This window comes from Somniosus microcephalus, chromosome 4 (genome assembly GCF_052327205.1).
Source record: "Somniosus microcephalus isolate GS21.2 chromosome 4, FLI_Smic_1.0, whole genome shotgun sequence".
Taxonomy (NCBI): Eukaryota; Metazoa; Chordata; class Chondrichthyes; order Squaliformes; family Somniosidae; genus Somniosus; species Somniosus microcephalus.
In genome coordinates this window covers 90,324,487-90,348,579 of record NC_140990.1, presented here as the reverse complement: position 1 = coordinate 90,348,579, position 24,093 = coordinate 90,324,487, and the positions used below count along the sequence as shown (strand labels likewise).

Below are 24,093 nucleotides of genomic sequence, written 5' to 3'. Positions count from 1 at the left end.
TCCTTTAAGATGCTCTTTAGAACCTACCTCTTTGACCAAGCTTTTGGTCATTTGTCCTAATATTTCCTTATGTGGCTCAGTGTCAGATTTTGTCTTCTAACACTCCTGTGAAGTCCCTTGGGACATTTTACTACATTAAAGGTGCTATATAAATGCGAGTTGCTGTTGGCTGAAATAACCTTTGCGCACGGGCATTTTCTCTCTGGAGCAGGACTTGAACCCGCAACCTTCTGACTAAGAGGCGAGGAAGCTACCACTTGCAGAGAAAAACTCTTTTAGTGCTGTTGGTTGAGGGGTAAGTGTTGGCCAGGACACCGGGGAGAACTCCCCTGCTCTTCAATAGTGGCCATGGAACCTCTCGCATCCACCTGAGAGGGCAGACAGGGCCTCGGTTCAACGTCTCTTCGATAGTTGGATGAGTACAGTGCAGATTCACCAGAACGATATCGAGGGTTAAAGGGTTAAATTGCGAGGGTAGGTTGCATAAACTTGGCTTGTATTCCCTCGAAGGCTCAGGGGTGATCTAATAGAGGTGCTTAGCACGATAAAGGGATTGGATAGGGTAGATGATGGTGGTGGGGGATTCCAGAACAAGGGGGCACAATCTTAAAAATTAGAGCTAGGCTGTTCTGGGGCTGATGTCAGGAAACACTTCTTCACACAAAATGTGGTGGAAATCTGGAAAACTCTCCTCCTCAAAAGGCTGTAGATGCTGGGGGCCAACAAGATGAGGCAGGGTGGTGGGGGTTGGTTTACCATCACCCCTGTGCTTGCTGACCTACACTGGCTCCTGGTTAAGCAGCACCTCGATTTCAAAATTCTCATCCTCGTTTTCAAATCCCTCCATGGCCTCGCCCCCTCCCTATCTCTGTAATCTCCTCCAGCAGCACAACCCCCCCCCCCCGAGATCTCTGCGCTCTTCTAATTCTGCCCACTTGATCATCCCTGATTATAATCCCCAAACCATTGGTGGCCGTGCCTTCTGTTGCCTAGACCCTAAGCTCTGGAATTCCCTGCCTAAACCTCTCCCCCTCGCTACCTCTCTTTCCTCCTTTAAGATGCTCCTTAAAACCTACCTCTTTGCCCAAGCTTTTGGTCACCTGCCCTAATTTCTCCTTATGTGGCTCGGTGTCAAAATTTTTGTCTTATAATACTCCTGTGAAGCGCCCTGGAACGTTTTACTACGTTAAAGGCGCTATATAAATACAGGTTGTTGTTGATGTGCGGAACTTACACTACGATGGTATGGGGCAGGCTGGACGGACCAGCAATTTCATTGTTTTTTTAAGTTTGTACAGACCTACGAGTCGCCCGCCGGTGGCATTGCTCACGATGATCAAAGAGGAGCTGCACTGCCACCTAGCAGCCCCAGCCTGCTACCTCCGTGACACCAGCAGCCATTTACGCGGGGATTTCCCAGTTATAATGTGTGTGGGGGGGGGGGGGGGGAGGTTTCAATGTTAAATGTCGACACAGAAAGCATGACCAGAAAAACCGTGACAGCATGGTCTGCGGACAGGAAGCGCGCACGTACACAACGTTGGCAATCGAACACTAGTTGACCTCACATGGGGGAGTGAAGTCTAAGGGGGTGTATTTCCTCGGGGCGTCTGCCGAAAATTCACCCCTCCCCCCACCCCTCCCAAGGGTGGTTTTCAGTGGGCTTAGAGGGTTGGGTGATATTTGGGACCTGGGAATGCAGATGTTAATCCCGTCCCCATTTTAAAGACATAGGCCTAGAAATTTGTCTCACCCAAGTGGTGGGAAAGTGTCATGACAGTGTGACATGTTTATATAGGCAGTGCCCATTATAAATGTGGACCTCCGGATTTACAATGGGAAATGTTAACAAGGGAAATGCGCTGCAGATTTTTTTATATATTAATAGATAACGCATGACTTTTGCTTATTCGCTTGTTCATCTTTTGTAGATGAAATCCGCCTTACTATTTTAAGCTTAAAATGAGGTCCGATGTGACGTTCCACGGCTTTCAAAAAACCAAAGCGAAATCTTACAGACGCACGGGATCAGTGAGGCAACTGAAATCAGCCGGCAGACAGGGTTTGCGGTACGTCTCCTGGCTAAGTTGTCCAAAGCTTAAGTAGATCTCGGAGCAAGCATAGACACACTCGAAGGTCTGGGGATTTCGGACTCACCAAAGGAGAGAAGAATTAAGATACGAGAGTCAAAATAATCCAGAATAAGGTTAGGAAAGACACCAAACTGTAACACTCCTCCTGTCTGATATAAACCAACTCCACAATCATTGACACCAATCTCCTGTCTGATATAAACCAACCCCACAGTCACACGAATTAAAAGGATATTTACTAGTCCTAGCCCCTTTGGGGCTATCCCGGATCAGGCGTATTTCTCAGATGTTCACTTTCAACTAAAGGTTGAGGTAGCCGAATCCTAAAGAAGCTTAACTGGGTCTAAAGGTCCGGGCTATCTCTCCCTAAAGGAAAGGAACAACCCGAGAATGTTACCATCCTCCAGATAGCACTTTTAATAAGTTTAGCCAGACTGTAACGTCCCGGATATTATGAGGGTCCGGAGATCTCCTTCAGTAATGTAACTCTTCACCAAAGAGTGTATAGAGATTGGGTTCGTGAGTTATTGATACAAAAGACTTATGTGAGACAATTCTAAAAATATATAAAGATTTATTAAAAGAACCGACATGTAATTTACAGTTGGTGAATCAGTCAATCGCAACGTTAACAGTTCTAAAAAGAGAAAAAATATGATCTTTTTAACAGAGAATCTTACTTTTTAATCTTAGCTTCACTACAGTATTACAGTTCTTAACATTTTCTATACAGGATATCCATCAATATCAAAATACCTTCGATCCCCAAGGTACAAAGAGTGGAAGACCACAGAGCCGCCTCTGTAGTCGAGAATCGCTTTGCCCAATTAAAGTGACCCTGATATCCCATTTGAGACTTCAATATTTATACCCATTTTCAGTTGTATCCAATAAGGTTTCTGCTGATCCAAGTTAATTCTCACTATTCATCTTTCTGCTGACCTCTTGCAATTTTTACTGCTACATCGGCAATAGTTATTGGGAGTTTTTACCATATAGGTGTGAAGGCAGAGGTCCCTTATTTTATGTGTCATCTTTACGAGGGCAGCAAGTTATTACCTTAATGGCAAGAAACTGGAAAGTACTGAAGTACAAATGGATCTGGGGGTCCTGGTGCACGAAACTCAAAAGGTTAGTATGCAGGTGCAGCAAGTGATTAAGAAGGCCAATGGAATGTTGGCTTTCATTGCTAGGGGGATAGAATATAAAAATAGGGAGGTATTGCTTCAGTTGTACAAGGTATTGGTGAGACCGCACCTGGAATACTGCGTACAGTTTTGGTGTCCATACTTAAGAAAGGACATACTTGCTCTCGAGTCAGTACAAAGAAGGTTCACTCGGTTAATCCCGGGGATGAGGGGATGGACATATGAGGAGAGGTTGAGTAGATTGGGACTCTACTCATTGGAGTTCAGAAGAATGAGAGGCGATCTTATTGAAACATATAAGATTGTGAAGGGGTTGGATCGGGTGGATGCGGGGAGGATGTTCCCGATGATGGGTGAAACTAGAACTAGGGGGCATAGTCTTAGAATAAGGGGCTGCTCTTTCAAAACTGAGATGAGGAGGAACTACTTCACTCAGAGGGTGGTAGGTCCATGGAATATGCTGCCCCAAAAAGCTGTAGAAGCTACATCATTACATAAATTTAAAACAGAAATAGACAGTTTCCTAGAAGTAAAGGGAATTAAGGGTTACGGGGAGCGGGCAGGAATTTGGACATGAGTCTAGGTTTGGATCGGTCATGGCCCTGTGGGTAGCGGAGCGGGCCCAGGGGCCGTGTAGCCTGATCCCGCTCCTATTTCGTGTGTCTAATTCTGTTAGATTCAGGAGATGGTTCTGTGATAGTGGATTGGCGGTTAGGATCAGATCAGCCATGATCTTATTGAATGGCGGAGCAGGCTCGAGGGGCCGATTGGCCTACTCCTGCTCCTATTTCTTATGTTCTTATGTTCCTTAGGTACCATCTTTAAGAGGTTTAATTTATATCACTTATCCGGGGTTGACCATTGTTCTGTTCCCAAAATGTCAGCCACTCGGAGCCATCCCATTCTTCTGTTTTAATAAGGTTATTTATTCAGGGTCAACAACTTGTCCTGTTTCAATAGCCAGAATTCTTTCATAAGATAGTGTATTTTTCTAAAAAGGTTATATGGTATATTCCTTCACGCAATCTCCTCCTGTCTGATATAAACCAACCACACAGTCACTGACACCAATCTCCTCCTGTCTGATATAAACCAACCCCACAGTCACTGACACCAATCTCCTCCTGTCTGATATAAACCAACCCCACAGTCACTGACACCAATCTCCTCCTGTCTGATATAAACCAACCCCACAGTCACTGACACCAATCTCCTCCTGTCTGATATAAACCAACCCCACAGTCACTGACACCAATCTCCTCCTGTCTGATATAAACCAACCCCACAGTCACTGACACCAATCGCCTCCTGTCTGACATAAACCAACCCCAGTCACTGACACCAATCTCCTCCTGTCTGATATAAACCAACCCCAGTCACTGACACCAATCTCCTCCTGTCTGATATAAACCAACCCCAGTCACTGACACCAATCTCCTCCTGTCTGATATAAACCAACCCCAGTCACTGACACCAATCGCCTCCTGTCTGATATAAACCAACCCCCTCCTGTCTGATATAAACCAACCCCACAGTCACTGAAACCAATCTCCTCCTGTCTGATATAAACCAACCCCACAGTCACTGACACCAATCTCCTCCTGTCTGATATAAACCAACCCCAGTCACTGACACCAATCTCCTCCCGTCTGATATAAACCAACCCCACAGTCACTGACACCATCTCCTCCTGTCTGATATAAACCAACCCCACAGTCACTGACACCAATCTCCTCCTTCTGATATAAACCAACCCCAGTCACTGACACCAATCTCCTCCTGTCTGATATAAACCAACCCCAGTCACTGACACCAATCGCCTCCTGTCTGATATAAACCAACCCCACAGTCACTGACACCAATCTCCTCCTGTCTGATATAAACCAACCCCAGTCACTGACACCAATCTCCTCCTGTCTGATATAAACCAACCCCAGTCACTGACACCAATCTCCTCCTGTCTGATATAAACCAATCCCCAGCCACTGACACCAATCGCCTCCTGTCTGATATAAACCAACCCCAGTCACTGACACCAATCTCCTCCTGTCTGATATAAACCAACCCCACAGTCACTGACACCAATCTCCTTCTATCTGATATAAACCAACCCCAGTCACTGACACCAATCTCCTCCTATCTGATATAAACCAACCCCAGTCACTGACACCAACCTCCTCTTATCTGATATAAACCAACCCCAGTCACTGACACCAATCTCCTCCAGTCTGATATACACCAACCCCATAGTCACTGACACCAATCTCCTCCTGTCTGATATAAACCAACCTCACAGTCACTGACACCAATCTCCTCCTGTCTGATATAAACCAACCCCAGTCACTGACACCAATCTCCTCTTATCTGATATAAACCAACCCCAGTCACTGACACCAATCTCCTCCAGTCTGATATACACCAACCCCATAGTCACTGACACCAATCTCCTCCTCTCTGATATAAACCAACCCCATAGTCACTGACACCAATCTCCTCCTGTCTGATATAAACTAACCCCAGTCACTGACACCAATCTCCTCCTGTCTGATATAAACCAACCCCAGTCACTGACACCAATCTCCTCCTGTCTGATATAAACCAACCCCATAGTCACTGACACCAATCTCCTCCTGTCTGATATAAACTAACCCCAGTCACTGACACCAATCTCCTCCTGTCTGATATAAACCAATCCCACAGTCACTGACACCAATCTTCTGTCTGAAAATTGGAGCTTTCAAGATTGAAATCAATAGATTTTTGTTGGGTAAGGGTATCAAGGGATAGGGAGCCAAGGTGGGTAAATGGGGTTGAGGTAGAGATCAGCCATGAACTACTTGATTGGTGGAACAGGCTCGAGGGGCTTAATGGCCTCCTCCTGTTCCTATGTAACAGACTTGAGGGGCTGACTGGGCTCCTCCTGTTTCTATGTAACAGGCCCGAGGGGCTGTATGGCCTCCTCCTGATCCTATGTAACAGGCCAGAGGGGTTGAATGGCCTCCTCCTGTTCCTACGCAACGGGCCTGAGGTGCTGAATGGCCTCCTCCTGTTTCTATGTAATAGGCCTGAGGGGCTGAATGGCCTCCTCCTGTTCCTATGCAACGGGTCTGAGGTGCTGAATGGCCTCCTCCTGTTTCTATGTAACAGTCCCGAGGGGCTGTATGGCCTCCTCCTGTTCCTATATAACATGCCTGAGGGACTGAATGGCCTCCACCTGAGCCTATGTAACAGGCCTGAGGGACTGAATGGCCTCCTCCTGAGCCTATGTAACAGGCCTGAGGGACTGAATGGCTTTCTCCTGTTCCTATGTAGCAGGCCTGAGGTGCTGAATGGCCTCCTCCTGTTCCTATGTAGCAGGCCCGAGGGGCTGAATGGCCTCCTCCTGTTCCGATGGTAACAGGCTCGAGGGGCTTAATGTCCTTTTCCAGTTCCTATGCAACAGGCTCGAGGGGCTGAATGGCTTCCTCCTGTTTCTATGGTAACAGGCTTGAGGGGCTGAATGGCCTCCTCCTGTTCCTATGTAATAGACTCGAGGGGCTGAATGGCCTCCTGTTCCTATGTAACAGACTTGAGGGGCTGAATGGCCTCCTGTTCCTATGTAACAGGCTCGAGGGGCTGAATGGCCTCCTCCTGTTCCTATGTAACAGACTTGAGGGGCTGAATGGGCTCCTCCTGTTTTTATGTAACAGACCCGAGGGGCTGAATGGCCTCCTCCTGCTCCTATGATTAGCTGACATAAAGGGCTTCGACACACTTTGTTTTAAAACACAGGTGCTTTATTTGACATATGTACAGAATATTAAAATTGGGCCCAGTTCAAAGGGGTGCTGATCGGCGACATAAACAAACCCCACCAACCGGAACAACCGACGGACCCCGCTCCCGGGTGACATGAAACAGCCACGGTGATGGTAGAACCCCTTACAAGCCAACCGGGGAGAATGGCGGGAGTGGGGGTGGTGGAGAAAAGCCAGTCAACATCTTCGAAAGAAGGCTGACATCTCCTGCCGCGCGAAAGCCAGTCGTCATGCGAGCGTTGGACCAACAGGACAGGCCTAACGCAAACGGTAGGGATAGACGCACTGGGGTTGTGGAGGGTAAATTTGTCTCGCGCGGTAGTGGGTATTGAGGCAGCCCGTCTCCACACTCCGCCCGATTTTCCTGGTCCAGTGATGTCAATGAGAGGGAAAATCGGACGGAGTGCAAAAGAACCGAGGGGCGGGGCGGACGTGAAGTGTTGGCGGGGGTGGGGGGGGGGGGAGTGTATGAGGAGACATTTATTTTTTAACACAGCGAGTTGTTGCGATCTGGAATGCACTGCCTGAAAAGGGCGGTGGAAGCAGATTCAATAGTGACTTTTCAGTAGGGAATAGGATACATACTTCAAAAGGAAAAATTTGCAGGGCTATGGGGAAAGAGCAGGGGAGTGGGACTAATTAAACAGCTCTTTCAAGGAGCCGACACAGGCACGATGGGCTGAATGGCCTCCTGCGCTGTATCATTCTATGATTCCGCTGTCACTTGCTTTCTGAGGCCAATTCCGAGGTGAAGGGCAAAAGGGAAAGATACCCAAAGGTAGACAGCAAGCTACTGGCGGGATGTTTCGAAGTGGAAGTGGTGGTCTTGAGGGGCCGGGAGGGGCCCAAGTTCCCCATGGGCATTTATGATTTTATTTAAGTGCTAAAGTAGATGCATTCTGGTTAATTTTAAGCACTGGTACGCTTAAGGATAAATAGATTTGTTTAATCTTAATGATAAAAGAAATTAAAGTGACCTGGATTTTCAACAGGTAAAACCAGGGCCAGCACTTCACCTCGGCAGTCACTCTCCCATATTCAGCCCCCACTCCGCTCCGCCAACCCCTGTTAACATAGGCACTCTGCCCCCCCCCCCCCCCCGCTTCTGGAATCAGCAGGCTGAGCCAACCCCACCCAATCTCCACCCTTTCACCGAGACATTCTCTTCCCCCATTTCTCACCATTCAAGGCAGTCATTCCTCCCACTCCCCTCAGTTAATGCTAACTCACTCCCCTCCCACATCCCCCTAGTAAGCGCTGACTCTCGCCCATCCCCTCCCACACCCCCCCCAGTTAATGCTAACTCACTCCCCTCCCACATCCCCCTAGTAAGCGCTGACTCTCGCCCATCCCCTCCCACACCCCCCCCCCAGTTAATGCTAACTCACTCCCCTCCCACATCCCCCTAGTAAGTGCTGACTCTCGCCCATCCCCTCCCACTCTCCCCCCCAGTTAATGCTAACTCACTGCCCTCCCACATCCCCCTAGTAAGTGCTGACTCTCGCCCATCCCCTCCCACACCCCCCCCAGTTAATGCTAACTCACTCCCCTCCCACATCCCCCTAGTAACTGATGACTCTCGCCCATCCCCTCCCGCTACCCCAGTTAATGTTAACTCTCCCTCCTCCTACACTCCTAGTTAATGCTAGCTCTCACCCTTCCTCTCCCCCTAGTCAATGCTAACTCTCACCCCTCCCCCTAGTTAATGCCAATTCTCTCCTCTCCCACTCACTGTCCGTTATCGCTGACTCTCTCCCCTCAGTCCCCATTCATTCCCCTCCCCTGCTGTCCATCTCCCCTCCGTCGCCATTCATGCCCCTCCTTTGCCATACATTACCCACCATTGCCACCCACTCCCCTCCATTGCCATCCCTTCCCCCCATTGCCATCTCTTCCCCCCATTGCCATCCCTTCCCCCCATTGCCATCTCTTCCCCCCCATTGCCATCCCTTCCCCCCATTGCCATCCCTTCCCCCATTGCCATCCACACCCCTCCATTGACATCCCTTCCCCTCCATTGCCATCCACTCCCCTCCATTGACATCCCTTCCCCTCCACTCCCCTCCATTGACATCCCTTCCCCTCCATTGCCATCCACTCCCCTCCATTGCCCTCCACTCCCCTCCATTGACATCCCTTCCCCTCCATTGACATCCCTTCCCCTCCATTGCCATCCACTCCCCTCCATTGACATCCCTCTCCCCTCCATTGCCATCCTCTCCCCTCCAATGACATCCCTTCCTCTCCATTGCCATCCTCTCCCCTCCATTGACATCCCTTCCCCTCCATTGCCATCCTCTCCCCTCCATTGACATCCCTTCCCCTCCATTGCCATCCTCTCCCCTCCAATGACATCCCTTCCCCTCCAATGCCATCCTCTCCCATCCATTGCCCTCCCCTCCCCTCCATTGCCCTCCCCTCCCCTCCATCGCCATCCCCTCCCCTCCCCTCCAATGCCATGCATTCCCCTCCAATGCCACCCCCTCCCCTCCATTGCCCTCCACTCCCCTCCATTGCCATCCCCTCCCCTCCATCGCCATCCCCTCCCCTCCAATGCCATGCATTCCCCTCTCTCACCAGGATATTGACCGTGAAGGGGCGTTTGGGGTGGTGGGGGGAAAGAGAGAAAGGGGTCAGGTTTGGGCCTCGGCCGGCTGGCCCGGAACCTAACCGCCGCGAAGGCTTACGCGTGCACCCGCTGGTGCTTGAGCAGGTGGGAGGACTGGCTGAAGGCCTTGCCGCAGACAGGGCAGGTGAAGGGCCGCTCGCCAGTGTGGACCCGCTGGTGCCGCCGCAGGTTGGAGGAGACGGTGAAGCGCTTGCCGCACAGGGCGCAGGCGAAGGGCCGCTCGCCGGTGTGGACCCGCCGGTGGGTCAGCAGGCAGTCGGCCCCGCTGAAGGCCTTGCCACAGTCGCCGCAGGCGTAGGGCCGCTCGCCGCTGTGCACCCGCTGGTGGGTCAGCAGGCTGGAGGAGACGGTGAAGCCCTTGCCGCAGAGCGGGCAGACGAAGGGCCGCTCGCCGGTGTGGAGCAGTCGGTGGGCCAGCAGGTGGGCCGACTCGCCGAAGCCCTTGCCGCAGGCCCCGCAGACGTAGGGTCGCTCGCCCGTGTGCACCCGCTGGTGCCGCAGCAGCTTGGAGGACTGGCCGAAGGCCTTGCCGCAGCGGCCGCACTCGAAGGGCCGCTCGCCCGTGTGGGTGCGGCCGTGCACCTTCAGCTCGCCCGAGCTCTTGAAGCGCTTGCCGCACTCGGCGCAGCCGAAGGCCCGCTCCTCGGTGTGGACCCGGCGGTGGGTCAGCAGGTGGGAGGAGCTGGCGAAGGACTTGCCGCACTCGCCGCAGATGAAGGGCCGCTCGCCCGAGTGCACCCGCCGGTGGATCTCCAGCTCGGACGGGTAGATGAAGCCCCGGCCGCAGTCGCCGCACTTGTACGGCAGGCCGGCCCGGCTGTGGCTGCTGCAGCGGTGGCGGGCCAGGTTGGACGGGCGGCTGAAGGCCAGGCCGCAGACCGGGCAGGCGTGCGGCCGCTCGCCGCTATGGACTAGGCGGTGGGCCTTCAGCCCGTGGGGCTGGCCGAAGCGCTTGCCACAGTCACCGCACTGGAAGACCCTGGCGTGGGCCGCCCGGTGCTTCTCCAGCCACAGCCATGACTTGAAGGTCCTCCCGCAGACTGGGCAATCGAGCGTCCGCCCCCCTCCTCCTCGCGCCCGATATTTGGCTCCGGCCGCCTTCCCTCGCACCCCATATTCGGCTGTGGCTGCCTTCCCTCGCGCCCCATGTTCGGCTCTGGACACCTCCTCCCTTTGCGCCTGATATTCGGCCCCTGGCGAGTCCGGCGGCTCTCGAGGTGATGACTCGTCCGGGAGGCTTTCCGTCTCCACTTCCAGCACCCTGTGAAAAGGAGTTGACAATTAAAAAAAAAATCATTGCTGTAACCACAGGAATTCAGAACAGACAAGGGGCCAAAAGTCCGCGCGGTGAGGCGGGGGCCTAAGTGCCGGGTAAAGAAAGAACCTGGATTTATACAGCGCCTCTCACCACCTCAGGATGTCCCAAAGCCCTTTACAGCCAACGTAGTTCTTTTTTGAAGTGTAATGTAGGAAACGCGGCAGCTCTGTATTGGCACCAGGTGTGTCACTCTAGATCTTGCACTCAAACATCTGGAGTGGGACTTGAACCGGCAACCCTCTGACTCAGAGGCGAGAGTGCTGCCCACTGAGCCACGGCTGACTCCTTAATGTTAAGGTTAGGGTTGGGGTTAAATTTAAATTGATGGTTAGGATTAGGATTAGGACTAAAATTACAGATGGGGTCACCATTAAGGTTGGTGTTGGGATTAAGATTAAGGTTGGGATTAGGATTGAGGTTGGGGTTGGGATTAAGGTTGGGGTTGGGATTAGGATTAAGGTTGGGGTTGGGATTAGGATTAAGGTTGGGATTAGGATTGAGGTTGGGGTTGGGATTAAGGTTGGGGTTGGGATTAGGATTAAGGTTGGAGTTGGGTTTATGATTAAGGTTGGGATTAGGATTGAGGTTGGGGTTGGGATTAAGGTTGGGGTTGGGATTAGGATTAAGGTTGGAGTTGGGTTTATGATTAAGGTTGGGATTAGGATTAAGGTTGGGGTTGGGATTAAGGTTGGGGTTGGGATTAGGATTAAGGTTGGGGTTGGGATTAGGATTAAGGTTGGAGTTGGGTTTATGATTAAGGTTGGGGTTGGGATTAGGATTAAGGTTGGGTTTAGGATTAAGGTTGGGATTAGGAGTAAGGTTGGGGTTGGGATTAGGATTAAGGTTGGGGTTGGGATTAGGATTAAGGTTGGGGTTGGGATTAGGAGTAAGGTTGGGGTTGGGATTAGGATTAAGGTTGGGGTTGGGATTAGGATTAAGGTTGGGGTTGGGATTAGGAGTGGGGTTGGGATTAGGATTAAGGTTGGGGTTGGGATTAGGATTAAGGTTGGGGTTGGGATTAGGAGTAAGGGGGTTGGGATTAGGATTAAGGTTGGGGTTGGGATTAGGAGTGGGGTTGGGATTAGGATTAAGGTTGGGGTTGGGATTAGGTTTAAGGTTGGGGTTGGGATTAGGATTAAGGTTGGGGTTGGGATTAGGAGTAAGGTTGGGGTTGGGATTAGGTTTAAGGTTGGGGTTGGGATTAGGATTAAGGTTGGGGTTGGGATTAGGATTAAGGTTGGGGTTGGGATTAGGAGTAAGGTTGGGATTAGGATTAAGGTTGGGGTTGGGATTAGGATTAAGGTTGGGGTTGGGATTAGAATTAAGGTTGGGGTTGGGATTAGGATTAAGGTTGGGGTTGGGATTAGGATTAAGGTTGGGGTTGGGATTAGGAGTAAGGTTGGGATTAGGATTAAGGTTGGGGTTGGGATTAGGATTAAGGTTGGGGTTGGGATTAGGAGTAAGGTTGGGGTTGGGATTAGAATTAAGGTTGGGGTTGGGATTAGGATTAAGGTTGGGATTAGGATTAAGGTTGGGGTTGGGATTAGGATTAAGGTTGGGGTTGGGATTAGGATTAAGGTTGGGGTTGGGATTAGGAGTAAGGTTGGGGTTGGGATTAGGAGTAAGGTTGGGTTGGGATTAGGAGTAAGGTTGGGGTTGGGATTAGGAGTAAGGTTGGGGTTGGGATTAGGATTAAGGTTGGGGTTGGGATTAGGATTAAGGTTGGGGTTGGGATTAGGAGTAAGGTTGGGGTTGGGATTAGGAGTAAGGTTGGGGTTGGGATTAGGATTAAGGTTGGGGTTGGGATTAGGAGTAAGGTTGGGGTTGGGATTAGGAGTAAGGTTGGGGTTGGGATTAGGATTAAGGTTGGAGTTGGGTTTAGGATTAAGGTCGGGCTTTAGGAAGGATGTTAAGGCCTTGGAGAGGGTGCAGAAGACATTTACTGGAATGGTACCAGGGATGAGGACCTTGACAAGGTACAGACTTAGTGAACATAGCCTGGCGATCGAAAAGGGCAGACACAGACAGACCTGGCTGCCAAGAGAGGACAGGATATGCTCTCACTGCAGTCAGGGAGTGCTGGAGACAGAGATGCACTTCCTCACAGCTTGTGGAAAATATCAGGGCATCAGGGAGAATTTCTACCAAAAATTCTCACAAATATGCCCTGAATTCAGAAATTTGAATGACGACCAAAAACTCCCATACCTACTAGGGGAACAGAGAAACTGTGTAACGTTAGCGGCAAACTATGTTACAGCTTGCCATAAACAGCGGGACAACCAGTAAACCTAAGAAAAGAGTATATACAAATTATACGAATGTATATTTATACACTCAGGGATATATCTGTTTATACACTGTATGGATAGATCTGCGTTTATGTGTTCAACCATAAATGTATTTTGATGCTTTGGCAACATAAGATGTACCTTATCATGCCAATAAAGCGACTTGAATTGAATTGAATTGACTGGAGACTCTGGGGCTGTTCTCCTTAGAGCAGAGAAGGTTAAGAGAAGATTTGATAGCGGTGTTCAAGATCATAAATGGTTTTGATAGAGTAAATGAGGAGAAACTGTTTCCAGTGGCAGAAGGGTCGGTAAGCAGAGGATACAGGTTTAAGATAATCGGCAAAAGACCAGAGGCGACATGAGGAAAAATATTTTACACAGCGAGTTATGATCTGGAATGCACTGCCTGAAAGGGCGGTGGAAGCAGATTCAATAACAGCATTCAAAAGAGATTTGGATAAATACTTGAAGGGGAAAAAAAATTACAGGCCAAGGGAAAAGAGCAGGGGAGTGAGATTAATTGGATTGCTCTTTCAAAGAGCCGGCACAGGCAGGATGGGCCGAATGGCCTCCTTCTGTGCGGTGTCATTTGATGATTCTATTAACTGGTTCAGAGGCCCAGGATAAGGATGATGGTTGGGACGGGTGTATTTCAGGGTTAGGGTTTGGGTCAGGATCTTGCGAGTTGGTATTAGCATTTGGGGTTGGAGCCATGGGTCAGGGAACGAGGGTAAATCTTATTCAGGGTCTGAGTTCGGGGTGGTTCGGGTCAGAATTAGGATTAGCTGTTGGGGTTTTCCTTTGGGTTGAGGGCTATTTTACGCTTCATCTTAGGGTTAGAGCCTGGGTACAGGTCAGGCTCCAGTGTAGTTAGGATTTGGCTTGTGGGGCAGAGTTGTGGGGTGGGAGGTGGGTTTTGATTTGGGGGTACTTTAGGGTTAAGGGTTTGGGTTAAGGTACAGGCCAGGGTCCCGGGTAGTCTTTTTTTGATTCGTTCATGGGATGTGGGCGTCGCTGGCAAGGCCAGCATTTATTGCCCATCCCTAGTTGCCCTTGAGAAGGTGGTGGTGAGCCGCCTTCTTGAACTGCTGCAGTCCGTGTGGTGAAGGTACTCCCACAATGCCGTTAGGGAGGGAGTTCCAGGATTTTGATCCAGCGACGATGAAGGAACGGCCAATATACTTCCAAGTCAGGATGGTGTGTGACTTGGAGGTGGTGGTGTTCCCATGCGCCTGCTGCCCTTGTCCTTCTAGGTGGTGGAGATTGTGGGTTTGGGAGGTGCTGCCGAAGAAGCTTTGGCGAGTTAGGATTAGGGTTGGGGTGGGAGATGTTGTGGTTAGGGTTCAGGGTTAGGGTTTAGAGGGTTAGGTTCAGAGGTTAGGGGTCAGGGGTTAGGGGTTAGGGTTACAGTTGGGATTAGAATTAGGTTAGGGTTGGAGGTTAGAGTGCTGCACTGTCAGAGGTGCCGTCTTTCGGATGAGACGTTAAACCGAGGCCCTGTCTCCCCTCGGGTGGATGTAAAAGATCCCATGACACTATTTCGAAGACGAGCAGGGGAGTTATCCCCGGTGTCCTGGCCAATATTTATCCCTCAATCAACAAAACAAAAACGGATTATCTGGTCATTATCACATTGCTGTTTGTGGGACCTTGCTGTGCGCAAATTGGCTGCCGCGTTTCCCACATTACAACAGTGACTACACTTCAAAATTACTTCATTGGCTGTAAAGCGCTTTGGGACGTCCGGTGGTCGTGAAAGGTGCTATATAAATGCAAGTCTGTCTTTTCTTTCTTTAGGGGTTAGGGTTAAGGTTACAGTTGGGATTAGGATCAAGGATAGGGTTACATTTAAATTGATGATTAGGATTAGGGTTAATGCTAAGGTTAGGTTTGGGGTTAGGGTCGGAGTTAGACTGGGTTAGTATGGAGGACGAGGGGGGTGGGGATTTAAGTTGCGGAAGACCAGGAGAGTGAGCTGTGAAAGGCCCTCGATCCCCGTCACTGTCCGTTAACGAACCCATTACCGCAGTTTGAATGGGGACAAGTCAGAGGGCAGGGGTCAGACCGCCAGTGAAAGCAAACAGAGGGACAGGATCCTTCTCCTGACCCCATCGACTGTTCCCCACCTGTGACCATCCAAACATTCAGTCCTTCCACTCCCAACTCTGCCTATGTCAACTAGAGAGAGAGAGATGGGGAAGAGAGAGAGAGAAAGATACAGTGCGAGAGAGAGAAACATAGACACATTCAAGGAGAGTGAGGGATGGAGAGAGAGGGACAGACGGGGAGTGAGGGTCGGACGGTGAGTAAGGGACGGAGAGTGAGAGACGGATGGAGAGTGAGGGACGGACGGAGAGTGAGAGACGGAGGGAAGAGTGAGAGGCGGAGGGAAGAGTGAGACGGATGGAGAGTGAGGGACGGAGAGTGGGAGACGGACAGAGAGAGGGACGGAGAGTGAGAGATGGAGAGCGAGGGATGGACGGAGAGCGAGGGACGGAGAGCGAGGGACGGACGGAGAGCGAGAGACGGACGGAGAGCGAGGGATGGACAGAGAGGGACGGACGGAGAGCGAGGGACGGACGGAGAGTGAGAGATGGACAGAGAGTGAGAGACGGAGGGAAGAGTGAGAGACGGAGGGAGAGTGAGAGACGGAGGGAGAGTGAGAGACGGACAGAGAGTGAGAGACGGACGGAGAGTGAGAGACGGACGGAGAGTGAGAGACGGATAGAGAGAGAGACGGACGGAGAGCGAGAGACGGACGGAGAGTGATAGACGGAGAGTGAGAGACGGACAGAGAGTGAGAGACGGACGGAGAGTGAGAGACGGAGGGAGAGTGAGAGACGGAGGGAGAGTGAGAGACGGACGGAGAGTGAGAGACGGACGGAGAGTGAGAGACGGACGGAGAGTGAGAGACGGACGGAGAGTGAGGGACGGAGAGTGAGAGACGGAGAGTGAGAGACGGACGGAGAGTGAGAGACGGACAGGGAGTGAGAGACGGACGGAGAGTGAGAGACGGACGGAGAGTGAGAGACGGACAGAGAGTGAGAGACGGACGGAGAGTGAGAGACGGACGGAGAGTGAGGGACGGAGAGTGAGAGACGGAGAGTGAGAGACGGACGGAGAGTGAGAGACGGACAGAGAGTGAGGGACGGAGAGTGAGAGACGGAGAGTGAGAGACGGACGGAGAGTGAGAGACAGAGAGTGAGAGACGGACGGAGAGTGAGAGACGGACGGAGAGTGAGGGACGGAGAGTGAGAGACAGAGAGTGAGAGACGGACGGAGAGTGAGAGACGGACAGAGAGTGAGGGACGGACAGAGAGTGAGAGACGGACGGAGAGTGAGAGACGGACGGAGAGTGAGGGACGGACGGAGAGTGAGGGACGGACGGAGAGTGAGGGACGGACGGAGAGTGAGGGACGGACAGAGAGTGAGGGACGGAGAGTGAGGGACGGACGGAGAGTGAGGGACGGACAGAGAGTGAGAGACGGAGAGTGAGGGACGGACGGAGAGTGAGAGACGGATGGAGATTGAGAGACGGAGAGTGAGGGACGGACGGAGAGTGAGAGACGGAGAGTGAGAGACGGACGGAGAGTGAGAGACGGATGGAGAGTGAGAGACGGAGAGTGAGGGACGGACAGAGAGTGAGAGACGGACGGAGAGTGAGAGACGGACGGAGAGTGAGAGACGGACGGAGAGTGAGAGACGGAGAGTGAGAGACGGACGGAGAGTGAGAGACGGACGGAGAGTGAGAGACGGACGGAGAGTGAGAGACGGAGAGTGAGAGACGGAGAGTGAGAGACGGACGGAGAGTGAGAGACGGAGAGTGAGAGATGGACGGAGAGCGAGAGACGGACAGAGAGCGAGAGACGGACAGAGAGCGAGAGACGGACGGAGAGCGAGGGACGGACGGAGAGCGAGAGACGGACGGAGAGCGAGGGACGGACGGAGAGCGAGAGACGGACGGAGAGCGAGAGACGGACGGAGAGCGAGAGACGGACGGAGAGCGAGAGACGGAGAGCGAGGGACGGACGGAGAGTGAGAGACGGACGGAGAGCGAGAGACGGACGGAGAGCGAGAGACGGACGGAGAGCGAGAGACGGACGGAGAGCGAGAGACGGACGGAGAGCGAGAGACGGACGGAGAGCGAGAGACGGAGAGCGAGGGACGGACGGAGAGCGAGGGACGGACGGAGAGCGAGGGACGGACGGAGAGCGAGAGACGGACGGAGAGCGAGAGACGGACAGAGTGAGAGACGGAGGGAAGAGTGAGAGACGGAGGGAGAGTGAGAGACGGATGGAGAGTGAGGGACGGACAGAGAGTGAGGGACGGACGGAGAGTGAGAGACGGACGGAGAGTGAGAGACGGACGGAGAGTGAGGGACGGAGAGTGAGGGACGGACAGAGAGTGAGGGACGGACGGAGAGTGAGAGACGGACGGAGAGTGAGAGACGGACAGAGAGTGAGAGACGGACGGAGAGTGAGAGACGGAGAGTGAGAGACGGACGGAGAGTGAGAGACGGAGAGTGAGGGACGGACGGAGAGTGAGAGACGGAGAGTGAGAGACGGAGAGAGAGTGAGGGACGGACGGAGAGTGAGAGACGGAGAGAGAGACAGAGGGAGACGGAGAGTGAGAGACGGAGAGAGAGTGAGGGACGGACGGAGAGTGAGAGACGGAGAGTGAGACAGAGGGAGACGGAGAGAGACAAAAAGAGGCAGAGAGAGTGATAGAGGCAGCGAGAGACTGAGAGGAGAGACGGAGACGGAGAGAGCGAAAGGGAGAGTGATGGCGAGTCAGAGAAGGAGATAGAGAGGGGGAGAGACAGAGAGGAATTGAGAGAGAAAAAGACAGCGATACACAGACAGAGAGAGTGATAGAGGGAGAGTAAAAAACATAGAGTGACGGAATTGAGGGAAAGAGACAGAGATAAAGACAGAGGCGGAGACAGAGATAGAGAAATAGATGGACAGATCGGGAGACAGACTGATGGAGAAAGAGATTCAGATGGACGGTGAGCTCCTTACCCAAGTTGTGATGCTTCTCCTTTGTGTTCCATGGGGCTGGTCTCTCTCTCTCTCTCTGTGTAGCCTGGTCCCTCTCTCTCTCTGTTTCTCTCTGTGGCCTGGTCTCTCTCTCTCTAGCCTGGTCTCTTTCTCTCTCTGTGGCTTGGTCTGGCTCGCTCCGGCTTGCTTATCTCAGGCTCCGCGTCTTGTCAGCGGCACAAAAGGGGGCAGGGGACAATCTGTGGCGGCTGCTTTTTTCTGCTGGTGAAGTGTTAGTCCCTGTGACCGGGAGGAAGGGATCGCCACGGCCCCTCCTCCCTCTCCCCCCTCCCCCTCCCCCCTCAGGTACCCAGTGCTGCCGGATCACAGCCTCTTCCAGATGGCTGGCTCCTGATTCCGTGTTCAGGAGAAGGCTGGAGGAGGGCGAAGGACTTCATCTTAAAGGGGGGACGGACGGACGGACGGAGGGGGGGTGGGTGGAGGGCAGGTTTATATCTACAAGTCCCACAGAGCTTTGGAGCAGGAGTGCTTTTAATGGTGCTGGGCACAAACATTGTTTTATTTCAAAATATTCCAAGGGACAGATTTGAGTTTCCTGGGATGGTCTCACTCGGAGCGACTAGGAGCAGGGACCCTGGCTGATCCACGTCCCCCGCCCCCCACCCACCCCCGGATGGACTCAGGGAACTCAGTGCGGGGGCGGGTGAGGTTTGCCTCCTACCCTGTCCCTCCAACCCCCTCTCCCTCCCCGGTCTGTTTTTAAAGGAGTGGGGAAGAGTTGGGCCGGCATATTTTAAAAGCAAACCTCACTGCCTCTTTAAACACAGCCTCCGCCACTCTCTGCAAAAATTCTGAGTTGTTAAGAAATGAGGCGAGGATCTTCAACAGACTGGAGATTGTTCTAGAAACGCTGCTGCTGCGCTCCCCCCCGCCCCCGTTTCCAAACTAGATGGGATTACGACCATCTCGCTGGGTACAGGGGGGCGAAACCACTGTAAACAGGAAGGCTGTTCGCTCCAGACTGCAGCCAAATGAGAGAGCCATCCGTTGCCTTTTAACCTCTAAGGTCCCGCATAAGAGATTAGCGTGTAAAGTTAAGGCACATGGGATTGGGGGCAAGGTACTGACTTGGATAGAGAACTGGTTGGCAGACAGGAAGCAAAGAGTTGGAATAAACGGGTCTTTTTCCGAGTGGCAGGCAGTGACGAGTGGGGTACCGCAGGGATCGGTCCTTGGACCCCAGCTATTCACAATATAAATGATCTAGACGAGGGAACTAGATGTAATATCTCCAAATTTGCAGATGACACAAAGCTGGGTGGGCGTGTATGCTGTGAGGAGGATGCCGAGAAACTCCAGTATGATTTGGACAGGTTGGGTGATTGGGCAGAAGCGTGGCAGATGCAGTATAATGTGGATAAATGTGAGGTTATCCACTTTGGTGGCAAAAACAGGAAGGCAGATTATTATCTGAACGGCAATAGATTGGGAGAAGGGGAAGTGCAACGAGACCTGGGTGTCATTGTGCACCAGTCGCTGAAGGTAAGCATGCAGGTGCAGCAGGCGGTTAAGAAGACAAATGGTATGTTGGCCTTCATAGCGAGAGGGTTCGAGTATAAGAACAAGGATGTCTTGCTGCAGTTGTACAGGGCCTTGGTGAGACCACACCTTGAGTATTGTGTGCAGTTTTGGTCGCCTTATCTGAGGAAGGATGTTCTTGCCATGGAGGGAGTGCAGCGAAGATTCACCAGACTGATACCTGGGATGGCAGGAATGACGTATGAGGAGAGATTGGGTCGATTGGGCTTATACTCGCTGGAATTTAGAAGAATGAGAGGGGATCTCATTGAAACTTATAAAATTCTAACAGGACTGGACAGACGATGCAGGAAGGATGTTCCCGATGGCGGGGATTCCAGAACCAGGGGTCACAGTCTTAAGGATAAGGAGTAAGCCATTTAGGACAGAAATGAGGAGGAATTTCTTTACCCAGAGAGTGGTGAACCTGTGGAATTCTCTACCACAGAAGGCAGTGGAGGCCAATTCATTAAATATATTCAAGAAGGAGTTGGATATATTTCTTAAGGCTAAAGGAATCAAGGGATATGGGGAGAAGGCAGGGACAGGGTACTGAAATTGGATGATCAGCCATGATCTCATTAAATGGCGGAGCAGGCTCGAGGGGCCGAATGGCCTACTCCTGCTCCTATCTTCTATGTTTCTATGTTTAACCTACAGAAGGGCACCGTCCCTTTAACTACCCTTTAAACAACAGGTAACGAGGGGCATTGTCCCTTTAACTACCCTTTCAACAACAGGTAACGAGAGGCATTGTCCCTTTAACTACCCTTTCAACAACAGGTAACGAGAGGCATTGTCCCTTTAACTTTCTGTCACCCATAGGCAAGGGGGGACACTGTCCCTTTAGAACATAAGAAATAGGAACAGGAGTAGGCCATTTGGCATTGTAACAATTTTGTATGTTCAATGAGATCACCTCTCATTCTTCTAAACTCTCGAGAATATAACAGCAACAACTTGTATTTATATGATGTGGCGATGCCGGTGTTGGACTGGGGTGGACAGATGTAAGAAGTCACACAACACCAGGTTATAGTCCAACAGCTTTATTTGAAATCACAAGCTTTCGGAGCGCTGCTCCTTCGTCAGGTGAAGTGAAGAAATGCATATAGGCACAGCATATATAGTCAGAGAATACTGCCAGATGATTACAGGTAATCTTTCTAACTGCCCTTTATCACACCTCGGCAGAGAGATAATCACAGCAATCAAAGGTGTGAATGGTGTCAAATGGGACCAAATTCGCACCCCAATACGCCAACATCTTCATGCACAAGTTCGAGCAAGACTTCTTCGCTGCACAGGACCTCCAACCAACGCTATACACCAGATACATCGACGACATTTTCTTCCTATGGACCCACGGCGAAGAATCACTGAAAAGACTACACGATAACATCAACAAGTTCCATCCCACCATCAAACTCACCATGGACTACTCCTCAGAATCGGTTTCATTCTTGGACACACGAATCTCCATCAAAGACGGACACCTCAGCACTTCACTCTACCGCAAGCCCACGGACAACCTCACGATGCTCCACTTCTCCAGCTTCCACCCTAACCACGTTAAAGAAGCCATCCCCTATGGACAAGCCCTGCGAATACACAGGATCTGCTCAGACGAGGAGGAACGCGATGGACACCTACAGACGCTGAAAGACGCCCTCGTAAGAACGGGATATGACGCTCGACTCGTCGATCGACAGTTCCGACGGGCCACAGCAAAAAATCGCATAGACCTCCTCAGAAGACAAACACGGGACACAACCAACAGAGTACCCTTCGTCGTCCAGTACTTCCCCGGAGCGGAGAAACTACGCCATGTTCTTCGCAGCCTTCAACATGTCATCGATGACGACGAACACCTCGCTAAGGCCATCCCCACACCTCCACTACTCGCCTTCAAACAGCCACCTAACCTCAAACAGACCATCGTTCGCAGCAAATTACCCAGCTTTCAGGAGAACAGCGACCACGACACCACACAACCCTGCCACGGCAACCTCTGCAAGACATGCCAGATCATCAACACAGATACCATCATCACACGTGAGGACACCACCCACCAGGTACATGTGACTCGGCCAACGTTGTCTACCTCATACGTTGCAGGAAAGGGTGCCCCGGAGCATGGTACATCGGCGAGACCATGCAGACACTCCGACAACGGATGAACGGACACCGCGCAACAATCGCCAGGCAGGAGTGTTCCCTCCCAGTCGGGGAACACTTCAGCAGTCAAGGACATTCAGCCTCCGATCTTCGGGTAAGCATTCTCCAAGGCGGCCTTCGAGACACACGACAACGCAAAATCATCAAGTAGAAACTGATAGCCAAGTTCCGCACTCATGAGGACAGCCTCAACCAGGATATTGGGTTCATGTCACGCTACATGTAACCCCACCTGACGTAGAGTCATCCAGACTCGAGTCGTCGTTGGCTTGTTCTCTCTACACAGATGCGGCCGGACCTGCTGTGATTTCCAGCAAAAAAATAGTTTCTTGTTGTTTTTCATACAGACCCCAGCATCTGAAACATTTGACCCCCTGTGACCCCACCTCATTGTTCTTTGATGTAATGTTTTCCTGACTGACCTGTTTGGACACCATTCACACCTTTGATTGCTGTGATTATCTCTCTGCCGAGGTGTGATAAAGGGCAGTTAGAAAGATTACCTGTAATCATCTGGCAGTATTCTCTGACTATATAAGCTGTGCCTATATGCATTTCTTCACTTCACCTGACGAAGGAGCAGTGCTCCGAAAGCTTGTGATTTCAAATAAAGCTGTTGGACTATAACCTGGTGTTGTGTGACTTCTTACATTTGTATTTATATAGCGCCTTTAACGTAGTAAAATGTCCCAAGGCGCTGCACAGGAGTATTTTAAGACAAAAAAATTTGACACTGATCCACATAAGGATAAATTAGGGCAGGTGACCAAAAGCTTGGTCAAAGAGGTAGGTTTTAAGGAACATCTTAAAAGGAGGAAAGAGAGGTAGTGAGGCGGAGAGGTTTAGGCAGGGAATTCCAGAGCTTAGGGCCTAGGCAACAGAAGGCACGGCCACCAAAGGTTGAGCGATTATAATCATGGATCCTCAAGAGGGCAGAATTAGAGGAGCGCAGATATCTCGGGGGTGGGGGGGGGGGCTGAGGGGCTGAAGGAGATTACAGAGATAGGAAGAGCCGAGGCCATGGAGGGATTTGAAAACAAGGATGAGAATTTTGAAATCGTGCTATAGGCCTAGTCTATTCAATCTCTCCTCATAGGACAATCCCCCCATCCCAGGAACCAGTCTGGTGAACCTTCGTTGCACTCCCTCTATGGCAAGTATATCCTTCCTTAGGTAAGGAGACCAAAATTGTACACAGTACTCCAGGTGTGGTCTCACCAGGGCCCTATATAATTGGAGTAAGACGTCTTTACTCTTATACTCAAATCCTCTTGTAATAAAGGCCAACATACCATTTGCTTTCCTAATTGCGTGCTGTACCTGCATGTTAACTTTCAGTGATTTGTGTACAAGGACACCCAGGTCCCTCTGAACACCAACATTTCCCAATCTCTCACCATTTAAAAAATACTCTGCTTTTCTATGTTTCCTATCAAAGTGGATAACTTCACATTTCTCCACATTATATTCCATTTGCCATGTTCTTATCCACTCAATTAGCCTGTCTATATCCCCTTGAAGCCTCCTTGCATCCTCCTCACAACTTGCATTCCCATACATTTAAATATCTGTCACCCTCAAGTAATGAGGGGCACTGTCCCTTTAAATATATGTCAACCCACAGATAAGGAAGGGCACCGTCCCTTTAAAACTATCTGTAACCCAGAGTAACGAGAGACACTGTCCCTAGGAATCTGTCACCAACAGGCAAAGAGGGACACGGCACTTTAAATATCTGTCACCTATAGGTAACGAGATACACTGTCCCTTTAAATATCCGTCAATCACAGTTGAGGAAGGATAAGGAAGGGCATCGTACCTTTAAATAGCTACAGATATTTAAAAGGACAGTGTACCGCCTTGCTGTCTCTTGTTACTGTGGGTGACAGATTGTTAAAGAGACAGTGTCCCTCCTCGCCTGTGTGCGACAGATGCTTAAAGGGACAGTGCCTCTCATTACCTGTGGGTGACAAAGTTAAAGGGACAGTGTCCCTCCTCGCCTGTGGGTGACAGATATTTAAAGGGACAGCGTCTCTCGTTACCTGTGGTTGGCAGGGT

General features: G+C 51.1%; 2 protein-coding genes across 2 annotated transcripts in view; one reads left to right on the top strand and one right to left on the bottom strand.

Moving 5' to 3' along the window:
* Positions 1–24,093, top strand: part of LOC147119501 (ubiquitin carboxyl-terminal hydrolase CYLD-like) — a 388,802-nt gene that overhangs the window by 100,671 nt on the left and 264,038 nt on the right. The gene's annotated exons all lie outside the window — the stretch shown is intronic.
* LOC147119503 (uncharacterized) lies at positions 9,551–18,607 on the bottom strand. Its single transcript, XM_085985069.1, has 2 exons — positions 18,301–18,607; positions 9,551–10,928 (listed from the first exon to the last, which is right to left on the bottom strand). The coding sequence occupies exons 1-2, from the start codon at positions 18,330–18,332 to the stop codon at positions 9,722–9,724; spliced, it is 1,239 nt and encodes a 412-aa protein (XP_085841195.1). The 5' UTR covers positions 18,333–18,607; the 3' UTR covers positions 9,551–9,721.

What these genes read in the sequence shown, in the direction of transcription:
- LOC147119503 (XM_085985069.1), bottom strand. Translation starts at nt 18,332, where the DNA reads ATGGAACACAAAGGAGAAGCATCACAACTTGG. An exon ending in GGAGAAGCATCACAACTTGG is followed by an intron (nt 10,929 to 18,300) that starts GTAAGGAGCTCA and finishes TCCTTTTCACAG; the next exon opens with GGTGCTGGAAGTGGAGACGG.